The sequence below is a fragment of the Carassius carassius genome, chromosome 30, assembly GCF_963082965.1.
Source record: "Carassius carassius chromosome 30, fCarCar2.1, whole genome shotgun sequence".
Lineage (NCBI taxonomy): Eukaryota > Metazoa > Chordata > Actinopteri > Cypriniformes > Cyprinidae > Carassius > Carassius carassius.
Genome location: NC_081784.1, coordinates 5,569,036 through 5,581,880, shown reverse-complemented (window position 1 = coordinate 5,581,880; position 12,845 = coordinate 5,569,036). Strand labels below are relative to the sequence as shown.

General features: G+C 40.5%; 1 protein-coding gene across 4 annotated transcripts in view; it reads left to right on the top strand.

Moving 5' to 3' along the window:
- LOC132110461 (cGMP-dependent protein kinase 1-like) overlaps positions 1-12,845 on the top strand; it is an 86,939-nt gene that overhangs the window by 60,049 nt on the left and 14,045 nt on the right. For all 4 annotated transcript variants that reach the window (XM_059517089.1, XM_059517087.1, XM_059517088.1 and 1 more), the window contains 4 exons: positions 21-126; positions 1,985-2,048; positions 11,120-11,197; positions 11,286-11,380. In XM_059517089.1, the coding sequence (XP_059373072.1) occupies positions 21-126; positions 1,985-2,048; positions 11,120-11,197; positions 11,286-11,380 (343 nt within the window). The remainder of the gene's footprint in view (positions 1-20; positions 127-1,984; positions 2,049-11,119; positions 11,198-11,285; positions 11,381-12,845) is intronic.

Here is a 12,845-nt window from a genome sequence, read left to right as displayed (position 1 = left end):
TTTTCTGATGTGTGTTTCAGCTGTGACCAGTGTGAAGTTATGGGCCATCGACAGACAGTGCTTCCAGACCATCATGATGAGGACAGGACTCATCAAACATGCAGAAAATATGGAGTTATTGAAAAGGTGAGCAGCTGTCTTGTTATGGAAGTGCATCTCTTTCTTTATCATCTGACATCTTAATTTGCATAATGGCACCCAGAGAAGAGAGCATGGGGTACATTTTACATATTAAAAAGACAGAATTCTGCATTGTTGAGCTACTGAGCCAAACTGGATGAAAGACTTTAAAGTCACTGAGGCAGAACAGATGAGTTTCTTGGGAGATTCTGAAATTATTGCCACAGAAATTCTCTATAGCTCCCGATCTCTTTCCTCTCCCCCTTTCATGATCTCTCTCTTTCTCTCTCTCTCTCTCTCTCTTAGTCCCTGGGTCTTATGTATTAACATGAGAAAAATTTATAGTAATGCAATCGTTTTTAATGAATCATCTATGTGGTTTCATCTAATGTTAATTATATTACCCCATCCCTGCTGCTGTACTTATTATTTGAATAAATTAGACCTAGTTTAGTCAATTATGCTTTGAACTAACAGCCGTTAACAAACAAAAGCAGAGTGCATGCAAATGCATTAGATGCTGAGTTGAATTTGTTCATTTTACTGATCTGGTTTATAGACCAATATGAAATTTAGGTTTCATATTTAGTTCTGAGCTAATCCATAATTTGAGAGAATTATTATATAACAATGTGCATGTGTGATCTCATGATTTTCTGGTATATGCAAATTTAATAATAAAAAAATATAATAATAATAATAATAATAATAAATTCTGTGTAAATAATATATTTAATATTTATAAATACTATTTTAAAATATTTGTAATGTTTTTTTTCATCATGTCAACACTGACTTTCTCTTGTGAAAAATCCAAAATCATAGTGATCAGGTTTTTTTTTTTTTGGTACAAAGCTCAAGAATAATGATGGTGCTTGCCAGCAAAGGCTGTTATTATCCATTTTTTGTACTAACATTCAACCCCTTAACATTTTAAACATGATTGGCCCAAATCTAACATGACTGAAAGAGAAAAGTTTTGGGTTATTAATAATATATATAAAAAAAATACAAATGTTTGATTTTATTACTGGGTGAAAACTATCAGAATCTATTCATATTACAGCACATAAATAACATATATAAAGTAAAACTTATTTGTGAAATTAAATATCTCATGGTACTTTGCAAGGCTTTTTCACAGTTGTTAAATATTCATCTCTATAGTGGTCCCCCAATGATGGTTACAGGCTTGGAATTTTTAATCTCGGGGGGGAAATCACAGCAGCCTTTTCAAACGAAATGATTAAGAAAAAAAAACCTGTCATTTTCAGACCAAATAATAGCCCAGAATTGCTTGTATGTATGCATAGCACCTTTAGGTTTCTCTGCTGCAGTCTTACACTAAACTGTAATAGGAGATTTTAATGGACTTTTGAATTTTTGATGGGATGTGAAATATTTATGCAGGAGTATGTAATGTATTATGTAATGTAGATAATGCCTTGGCTTTGTGGCAAATTAGCTCAGCGTATACAGTACATATTAGCCAGATGCAAAACTTTTCCTTCTTTATGCAACACATGACCAGATATGTGTCAAAATGTTGTATTATGGCGATTGAGGGATATTATTGTTGTTTCCGTGGCAGAGAGCAACTCTGAGTTTATTGCAATGATGGTGACCAGCTGTTTCAACCATACGGTCAGACTAGAAATTCACCTAATGTTCATTGAGAATAAGTACTGAATTACATGAAGTGTGGGAAATGAAATGGTGTTGAAAGTTTCTTAGGATAATAATGAAATACTTATTATAAAGGATTAAACACTGAATTTACATAATATTAACAAACACCAAAAGACTCTTCAGCTTTGGATAAGGATCTAATTCATCACACATTTACATTGTCTCTGATTGACAGTGTCCTGACGTTCCGGGGTCTTTCAGAGGAAATACTGAGCAAGCTGGCTGATGTCCTTGAGGAGGTACGGAAATCTTCCTGATCCTTAAGCAAACACAACTGTAATTAAATCTAAGCAATTACATCTCTGTGCATTGATCGCTCAACATTCAAGCTTTACAAGCACCACTAGCTGTGGTTTATTTGCTTGTCGATTTATTAAGATAAGCTTGATGTAAAGAAACAAAAAACAAACAAAAAAAAAAAAAATTTGTTTTAAAGATTTGGAACAAGATTGACTTGCTTTACAAACCTTCTTATTTCATTCATTCAGGTGAACAGAATGCAGGATCTTACATTATTTTAATATAGTATGATCTTTTGACACCTTCTTTTTTAGCACCTTTTAGCGAGTGATTTCTGTTTATGTTAGTAAAGTCACTCTCTCAACAGTATAGTTTCTTCTTTGTTTAGAAGCTGTGTAATTTCCTTTCTATAAAAAAACAAATAATTCTTCTTAGGATGCAGCATACAGTGAAAAGTTGAAAGTTAGTCATTGGTAATACATCTACTTAATATAATTAAATATTTTACTGTTGCTTGCCAGTGAAATTCCAGTATTATTTATATATTGTTATAGTATTAAAGTGCACCTATTATGCCATTTTTAAGGTTCCTAATATTTTATAGTTTTACATGGATGCAAGTTCAAAAACAAATTTCATTTTCTCAAAATATGCATTTAATATCACCTCATTTTCCAGTGATTTTCAAATGTTTAGTTTGAGGCAGTTCTAAGATTTAGTCTCTCTAAAGCCCCTTTCCGTGAGCATACTCTGCTCTTATTGGTCAGATGACCCAGTCTCTTGTGATTGGTCTACCGTGTGTCGGAAACCTTACAGGTTGTGATTCAGTGGAGCCAGCTGGTTCAGATTTTAATAGGGTACTGAGCCATCTTTCAAGAGCAAGCATTTGTGAATCCAGTGTTGAACTCCCCGAGATTAGTGAAGCAGTCATCAGTAAAATGACTGGAACACAAAAAAAGATTGGGGTTGTACTGCTGTGGTACAGTGGGAAAAAAATAATAATTTTATCCACTGTTTCTTTGCAGTGTCATTTTTCAAAAGTGATTGAAAACCCAGATATTTTTTGAAAATGCATTGTAATCGATTAAAATGCATGCACAGTTTACTTTACTATCCGAACAAGTGCACACCGAGTCCAAATTGCATTCATATTCATGCAAACTGCATTACAGTTCAAGTGCAATCAAACTCAGACCATCTCCTTCAGGTAGTCTCAGGGTCAGTACCCTGCTGCGCATCCACGTTCGCATGATAGCTTTCACACAAGCCAAACGTACCGAAATCCGACGTCAATCAGGTGCGAACTAAATGTGCTTGTGTGAAAGTGCTCCTAGAAAGCTGTTGCTTGCTGATGTTTTTATTTATTATTATTCCCACTCTAATCTCACATCATTGGTTGAGCTAGAGGTTCAGAAGATGTTTTACAAAATGTACCAGAGTTACATAGTCTTTGTTCACAAGGAATAAAGTATTTTAACAATTGAAAAAAATCCAAACTTTAAGAATACATCAGTGAAGAAAGTGTAACTGCATTTATGCTGAAATATGTTGATTGACTTTTAAGCTGGGAAGAGTTAATAAAATCAGCAGATTCAGATTCTCACAACTCAAAAACTGTTACAGATTGTGGTAGTGATAAACGTAAAACAAAGTTCGAGATGAGGATCTGGAACAAATAAGGAGGTTACTGATGAAGAAGGAGAATACAGACAATATACAAGATTACATTTAGCATTAACATATCAGGTTTGACACATTTACACATATATTCAGTATACATTCAACAATCACGGACAAGGGAGAACTAAACAGACCAGGTATTTAAACACACAGGTGATGAGGGAACTGGGGACAGGTGAGGATCAATCAATTAACTAAAACAAGAAAAGGAAGACCAAAAAAGGAAACAGAAAGTTCATAAACGTGACAGTTCGCCCCCTCCCGGAACGGTGTGTCCTCGCACCGCAAGAGGAATACCAGCGGAGGCAGGGTGGGGGTTCTGGAGGCGGGCGAGGAGCAGGCAAAGAGCAGATGACGAGGGAGCATGGAGGTAGGGACCAGGGCGGCGTGGATGGAGGGAGGAGCCAGGGAGGAGCCCGGAGCAGGAAGAGCCAGATGGTCCACCAGAGACCAGCCAGGACGGAGATCCATGGTGGTGTCGACGGCGGGAGGAGCCATGGTGAAGGGGCCGACGACACCAGGGGGCCGACAGGCGGAGACTGCACCGGTGGGTGAGGAGCCCAAGATGGAGCAGCAAAGCCGCAGAGCCAGGGTGACGTCGAGGATCCGGAGGGCCTAGGTGGAGCAGAAGGCTCAGGCGACCAAGGCGGAGGCGGGGTCCTGGGAGACCGCTGTGGAGCTGGAGCGACCGAGGATGGAGGTGGAACCAGAGGGAAGGAGGAGCCTGACAGAGCCGGAGGGATGGAGTGACGAGGTGGAACCAGAGGAGTGGAGTCCCAAGGCGGCAGATGGTCGACGGCTGACCAAAGTGGAGCTGGAGGGACGAGGGAGCCCGGTGGAGCAGGTGGGATGACAGGCTACGGTGGAGAGGAGGGAGCTAAGAGCCAAGGTGGAGCCGCTGGGTCGAAGGACCGAGGAGGAGTCCAGGGCTCGGAGGCTGGAGGCGGAGACAGGGCCTTAACGCGCCAAGGTGGAGCTGGAGACTGGCAGTCCAGCGGCGAACCATCTTGCCCAGATGGCGCGGACTGAGGGTGAGCTGCGGGACTGACTGGCACCAGCAGGGATGACGAGGAACTGGCTGGTCTAGAAGGAGGAGAGAGAGGAAGGATGGGAGGAAACACGGGAGGATCAGGGCTGGACGGAACCAGCGGAAGTGGAGCAGAGGGACTGGCAGGTCTAGGAGGAGGTGGGAGAGGGAGGCTGGGAGGGAATACAGGAGACACAGAAACTTCAGAGCTGGGCGGAACCAGCGGAGACACAGAAGATTCAGAGCTGGGCGGAACCAGCGAAGACACAGAAGATTCAGAGCTGGGCGGAACCAGTGGAGACACAGAAGATTCAGAGCTGGGCGGAACCAGTGGAGACACAGAAGATTCAGAGCTGGGCGGAACCAGCGGAGACACAGAAGATTCAGAGCTGGGCGGAACCAGCGGAGACACAGGAAACTCAGGGCTGGGCGGAACCAGCGGAGAAACAGAAAATTCATAGCTGGACGGAACCAGCGGAGAAACAGAAAATTCAGGGCTGGGCGGAACCAGCGGAGGAACAGAAAATTCAGGGCTGGGCGGAACCAGCGGAGAAACAGAAAACTCAGGGCTGGGCGGAACCAGCAGAGAAACAGAAAACTCAGGGCTGGGCGGAACCAGCGGAGAAACAGAAAACTCAGGGCTGGGCGGAACCAGCGGAGAAACAGAAAACTCAAGGCTGGGCGGAACCAGCGGAGAAACAGAAAACTCAGGGCTGGGCGGAACCAGCGGAGAAACAGAAAACTCAGGGCTGGGCGGAACCAGCAGAGAAACAGAAAATTCAGGGCTGGGCGGAACCAGCGGAGAAACAGAAAACTCAGGGCTGGGCGAAACCAGCGGAAATGGAGCAGAGGAAATGACTGGAGGAGGTAGGAGTGGGAGACTGAGAGGGTATACAGGGGGATCAGGGCTGGACGGAACCAGCGGAAAAACAGGGGATACAGGAATTACCTCCATAGACCAGTCCATAAGATCCATAAGTTGCTCCATATTTCCCGAGACCGGATACAGCTCACCCTCAGTCGCAGGAGTGTGGGCAGGGCTTTCCTCCTCGCCCTCGATCTCCATTAGGACTCCCACGATGCACGGTGTTGCCGGCTCACACACCTGGTCAGTCGCGCTCACGACGTCCTGAATCTGCTCGGGCTCTGCGGCGGGCTCTGGCTCCATGTGGCTTGATGGTGGCTGGCTGGTCTCTGGGTCGGGAGTGGGGCTGGAGATATCCTTTTCGATGGTGCTGATAGTCCATGCAGATCCATTCTTCTCCAGCACCCACTCCACGAAAGCGGCGAAATCCTCTCGGGGACCGTTCGCTGGTAGGCGTGCCTTACACCGGTGTAGAAGTGTAGAAGAAGAAGTTAGAGAGCGAGCGGTCGGGGAAGTGAGTAAGGCACGCCAGATCTAAAAAGTCCCTGGTGTGGTCCTTCAGTGAATGGTCCAGTTGCTCCAGGCATAGGAGACGGGCTGGGATGGCCATTCCAGGAGAGGAGAAAAAAAAACAAAATAAATGAAAGAAAAAACGCCGCTAAATTAACTACACTGTTGTAGGTCCGTGATTCTGTTACAGATTGTGGTAGTGCTAAACGTAAAACAAAGTGCGAGATGAGGATCTGGAACAAATAAGGAGTTTACTGATGACGAAGGAGAATACAGACAATATACAAGATTACATTTAGCATTAACATATCAGGTTTGACACATTTACACATATATTCAGTATACATTCAACAATCACGGGCAAGGGAGAACTAAACAGACCAGGTATTTAAACACACAGGTGATGAGGGAACTGGGGACAGGTGAGGATCAATCAATTAACTAAAACAAGAAAAGGAAGACCAAAAAAGGAAACAGAAAGTTCATAAACGTGACAAAAACAAACAAAAGCTCCTCGCTCATACCATCAATAATTTAGGGAGCATTTTTAGACTTTTTTTGTCTTGAAGTGAATGCATGTGTTTCAGTAAATTGTAGTGGGATGTTGTTTATACTCTCTCTCTCTCTTTGTATAAGATGGAGAATAACCGGTTCTCAGTCTGCAAATAAGGTGCACATTGCACAAAGCATCAAAAGAGAAAAATCAATGATTTTATCAAAGAGTAGCATGAGTAGATGTGCTGTAGACATTGTGAATATCTTAGTCGTCAGTCAGTCTTCACAGACATTAGGGTCCACATCACATCTTTTCACCTCATTAGAATATGACATTTATCACTGGGAAGTGAGTGATGGAGACTCATAGCTCCTTGTGTTTAGGGGTGTAAAGTTGTTGTTTTCCATTCTTTGTGAATTTGTTAATAATCTTGCAGTGGCTGTGGTCCTCTTTTGTAACAAAACATGATTCACAGCTTCATAACAATAACACACAAAAAAACAGAAATCGGTTTGGTTCTTATTATTAATTACATTTATGTTTAATATGTCTAATACAGACACTATCAGATTTGTGATGTTTAGACAGCAACCATGAAACATCAACAGCAAAGTGGTTTGAGCGGATACAACAATGTTGGTCTCTGTTACATTATGTCTACTATCATATAATGACATATTCAATGTGTTTATGTTGAATTTATTTTTTCATTTTAATTTTTATTAGTTTTTTTTTTTGTATTTTTATTTAACTTTAATTCATTTGTATTTACGTTAGTTTTAGTAATTTTACTACTTCATATTTAAATTGTTTCAGTCATTTACCAAAGCAAGATTTAAAATTTTAACTTTCAAGTTTTCACCTGATATTTATATTGTTTTTCAGCTTTGAGTACCAAAAATATTTACTGTGTACACCGTTGTTTGCTAATAATGTTTTTTTTCTGTCAAAACACAGCTACTTTTAAAAGGGATTCAATAGCTAAAGATGTTTTTTTTTGGCAATGGAAAGCTGTATTTACGGCATCTACCAGCAGAGGTTAGCTGGTTCATGCTGACCAGGCAAACCTTAACCCATTGGTTCAGACGTGAACTCTCATGTATAACCTTTATTAACAAAATAATAATAGAATAGCAGATATGAGGATGTAAGATCAAATAATGAGAGTATTTAATGGCACTGTGAGCTCTGTGCCATTAAACTGACTCGGCTATCAATCCTCATCTCTCAATGAATATTAAAATTCAGGTCAAACTTATTCCACTCCTTTTTTTTTGGTGATGTGATTAAATGTTATGAATTTTCAGAGAGCAGAGGGAGTCTCTTCACATAATAACTGACCTTAAATAAGATTGAAATGTGCTTTTTGAACTTAAATGTTAATTTAGCATTTCTAATTTTGCTGAAGGTTCTAGTGAGTGAAAGTCTGGATGGAATCTGTCCTTCCGTCATCATAGATGGGGTCACTTATGATGCTTTCCCACTGACATGACTTGACATGACATACAGCCAAGTATGGTGACCCATACTCAGAATTCATGCTCTGCTTTTAACCCATCCAAAGTGCACACACAGCAGTGAACACACACACACCGTGAACACACACCCAGAGCAGTGGGCAGCCATTTATGCTGCGGCGCCCAAGGACCAGTTGGGGGTTCAATGCCTTGATCAAGGGCACCTAAGTTGTGGGATTGAAGGTGGAGAGAGCACTGTACATGCACTCCCCCCACCTACAATTCCTACAATTCCAAGACTCGAACTCATAACCCTTCAATTGCTAGTCCGACTCTCTAACCATTAGGCCACGACTTCCCACAGGAAGCATGGTATGACTGCATGGTACGACTCTGTACGGTTCAGTTTTGGGGTTTTTTCCACTGCGTACAGTAACTGGTACCTGATACTTTTTTAGTACTACTTCGGTTGAGATTCCAAGTGAACTGTACCATTACCAAAACGTGATGTGTAAACTCTGCTGACCACGGATTGGCAGGAGAGAATCTTCACTGCCTGCGTCACTGAACTTGGACAAACACCAAAGAACCACAAAATTTAAATCAGCGAAATCAGTCAGCGAAGGAGCGAACGCAGCTATTTTGAATGAGCGCACCTTTTTAAACAACAAATAAATGTCGGTTTCTTTGTCCGTTGAGGAAGTACAGACGTTCCTCTCGTTGATAGGAGAGGAGTAGTCTCATGTAGCCAGACCTTCAGACTGAAGGTCTGTAATGAATGGCAGCTTTCATTGGCCAAGGCCTGCCCATGAGGTCGTTTGACCGATATGTCAAACAACCGATTGCAGTTTGTTTCATTCATCGTCACGTTTTGAGCGAGCAGCAACCTCCCGCTCTCTCTCGTGAAGCCAACAAGGAAGTGACTAATGTCGCGTTTCCACCGCAGGAACTTTACCCAGGAACTAGGGACTTTGGCCTGATACTCGGTGTGTTTCCACCGCAGGAACCAGGAACTAAATAAAGTTCCGGGTAAAAAAATGCCCCTCAGAAAGTCCCTGCTGGCGAGGTGGTACTTTTTCAAAGTTCCGGAACTTTAGGGGCGGGACTTGGCCGCTAAACATCCTGATTGTTTGAGTTCACGCAGCATTGGTTGAGTTCAACCACCATTTATTCGGATCAACATTTTTAAAATATTACTGTTTTTGTGTCATGAAATGTAATTTTAAAAGTGTTTCAGGCGATAATGTAGTTGTTTAAAACTCAAATCTGTGGTTTATTTATGAAGACAGCGCCTATTTAAAAATGTGTTTCGCCGATCTCAGAGACGGTCAGCTCCACGCGACCAGCGGGAGCTCAGTGATCATCTATCCGCCGAGAAGCAGCCTCACCTCGGCTAGACCTTCTGATATGTGCCGCAGGCTCTGATGTCTCTTTAGTGGTTAAACATAAAATATCATTCGTTTTGGGTAAATCTATCAGGTTATCTTTGGTCTGTATTCAATTTATCTATATGTTAAAATGAAAATGAAAAAGGCAAATCTATATAATATTTTGTTTCATTGTAATGGCTGTATATATACACATTTCCCTGAACTAAGTACATTTCTGCAGCTGTTATTATGCTTAAATGAAAACGAAAGGAGGCAGTGGTATTTGATATCCTATTTCGTTTTATTGTAAATATACAGAGAGGAAAATAGCAGTAGCCATGGTCAGCTGACTGAAGTTATCAAGTACGCTGCTGTTTGCAGATTTACTGGACTTGCGTCGTCGCGGACATCACACTCCCGAGTCGAATGCACAAAGTCCGCACTACCGAGAATGCACGTCCAAAATCAGCGTACTTTATATTGAGATACGCGCGCAGACCTACGTCACCAGTCTATTTGCCTAATCTTCCCGGTACTTTACACCGCGGTGGAAACGCAGAAAGCAACAGGTCTGGGGGGAAAAAAGTTCCTGGGAAAAAAAGTTCCTGGTACAAATGTTCCGGGTAATTTCGGTGGAAACGCGGCATAAAACTGTAATTCATCGACTGGCCGCTTGAGGCTGGCTGCAGAAGGGAGTCAATCTCATAGACCCCCCATGTTAAAATGCCCAACTTTACAGCAGAAAGAAAACATGTTTACAGCCTGGTTCAAAAAAAGATTTTGGTCTATATAGCTAATTTTACCCTTCATGACAACTGTTAGGGGGGTGATTTTTTTTTTATAACTCATTCGTTTAAATTATATTAAGCCTTAAAGTTCTGCATAATTAAGGACATGACCACTTGAGTGACAGGTGGATTGCCGCTGCTGACTCTGCTGTCGAGCTAGGTGGGCGTAGCTTCAGCAACCAGCTCCCACCTTTTTGCCTTTTTTTGATTACCCCAGAGTGACGCGCAATTTTGCAATAAAGCTACACTTAAAATGTATGCACATCAAACCAAGTTGCATTTATTTAAATTAAAGACAGGACAAACACACGTTTGCACACTTAAGCAAAAAAAAAAAAAAAAACCTGTTGAGTAAGTATATAGGATTTTTTGTTATGTAACATTTACTTGACTTTATTGAACATTAATTGATTTTTTTTTATTAAAGCCTATCCTAAGGACAATTAAGAGCTTTTAGCATTGTGAAATCTGTCACTGTGAAATATGAAAAAAAAAGTGTCACGAAAATTTACTTATTTTTTTTCTTATTTATACATTTATGATCATTCTCTGGATAATAAATGAAAGCAGGCGTGTATATGGGTGTTTTGTTGGAGGTCAGATTCTAGGTTATTTTAGAATAGTTTGCTTGTGTCAGAGTCTTGTGTGAGCTTCAGTTTCCTATCTGCTGGTCATATCTGATTTCAGACTGATGTGTCTGGAGGTCAAGGTCTTAGATGGCACACTGAGGGTCAGAGATGTTGTGCTGCCTCTTTTCCGCTTAGAAATCTGCTAGATCTTCATACCCTCTTTTGTAGGAAGTGCGACCTGTATTTTTCTTCATCCTCTTTTTCCATATAATCCTCACGTCCTCTAACCAATTTTCTCTCTCTTATAGACCCACTATGAGGATGGTGACTACATAATTCGCCAGGGGGCAAGAGGAGACACATTCTTCATTATCAGTAAAGGAAATGTAAGTCTATTTCAGAGGAAAGTGCAAGTTGTGATGCTGTGAAGATGATCCCATGCTAATATCTTCCTCTTGTTCTCACCCCGTCCAGGTGACGATGACTCGAGAGGACTGTCCGGGTCAGGAGCCCGTCTACTTGCGTTCTATGGGGAAAGGAGACTCCTTTGGGGAAAAAGCACTACAAGGGTAAGGTCCTCTACACTACTGTTAAAGTTAGATTAATACCAGATTTAAACTCCAGACAGGATATTTGGAGGCACATCCAGGTGTGTTTCTCATTAGGTGAATCTTACAAAATCTAAAATCTTTTTTGCCCCCAAATCAAGAGAAACACACATACATATATTAGTGCTGTCAAAATTAACTTCGCCTGAGTGCCAGGCACTGGTCAAACAAGTGAGGAAAAGTTACAGGTGACTAGGGAGCTTTAGTAGAACAACAATGAACCGTGGTCAGACCAGATGTCAGTAAAAGGAATTTTTCCTGTCCTGTCAGCCCCGTATACTGTGCTCATAGCACGTGCTCTTCAATTGCATGCACAAATGCGCCTGTGCGCACTGTAGCCTGTATCATTTCATATCAACGTGCAAAAGAAACTACGAACTTGCTGTGTAGTAGTTGAGTTGTCGGTTAAGTCATTAAGTTACCAAAGGGCAATTAAAACTGCATGCAGGTATTTGTTATATGAGTCACATTTAAGAACATGTCTCTGAAATGGTTTTCAAAACCTGGAGCAGCTGGAGTTGTTATTTTTTAAAGTCTAATATATGTTAAAATTGGTAGCTTGAAAGCCTGATAACTTGTTGATGGCTATAGTCAATGGTTAAGTATTAGGCAAAAATATTTCATAGAGACATCAGTAGTATTGATATCAGTGATGCTTGCCTTCAGTCATAAAAAAGATGCTATTAAACAAATATTAAAAGTATACTGTCTTTATGTTGTTTCTACATTACTTTGAAGATTGAATGTGAAATTATACAAATATAAAATATATATTTAACTTTTATGTTAGGTGGGATTAAGTGTGCCTAATTTCAGATTTTTTTTATCCATATATATATATATATATATATATATATATATTTTTTTTTTTTTTTTTTTTCTTTTTTATTAAACCTTATCGTCTGCCCTTAAAACACTTGCAATATATGTAAATATATATATAATCATGGGGTGAAATGTAACAACCACGTTTTGTGAGATTCACCGTTAGTTTTTAAGTATGTGGTGCCATCTTGTGGCCGCTGACAAAAGCGCTCTTGGAATTGTAAAAATCTTGAAATCATATACTGTTTACAGTGGCTGTGCTCGCATAGCAAAAAAATCACATTACAGTCACACAATCTAAAATAATTGTTCACTCACGCTCTCTTACAACTGAATAAAAAAACAAAACAAAACAAAAACAGGTTTGTCCTTTTTTTTTTAAACACAATCTTGTAGGGGTTTATTTTGACTACAATTTTTACAGAAGATCAAAAACACTATGACTATGACCAGTTACACGTGGATCAGAATCAACAATACAGGAACATGTTAAAATAACTTCAAGTTCAAGGCTTAAGAGACAAAAGTACTTGAGGAAAGAATAGGATTAATTATCAAATAAGAATTTGAACCAGTCAGACATCATCAATTATTCTATTCT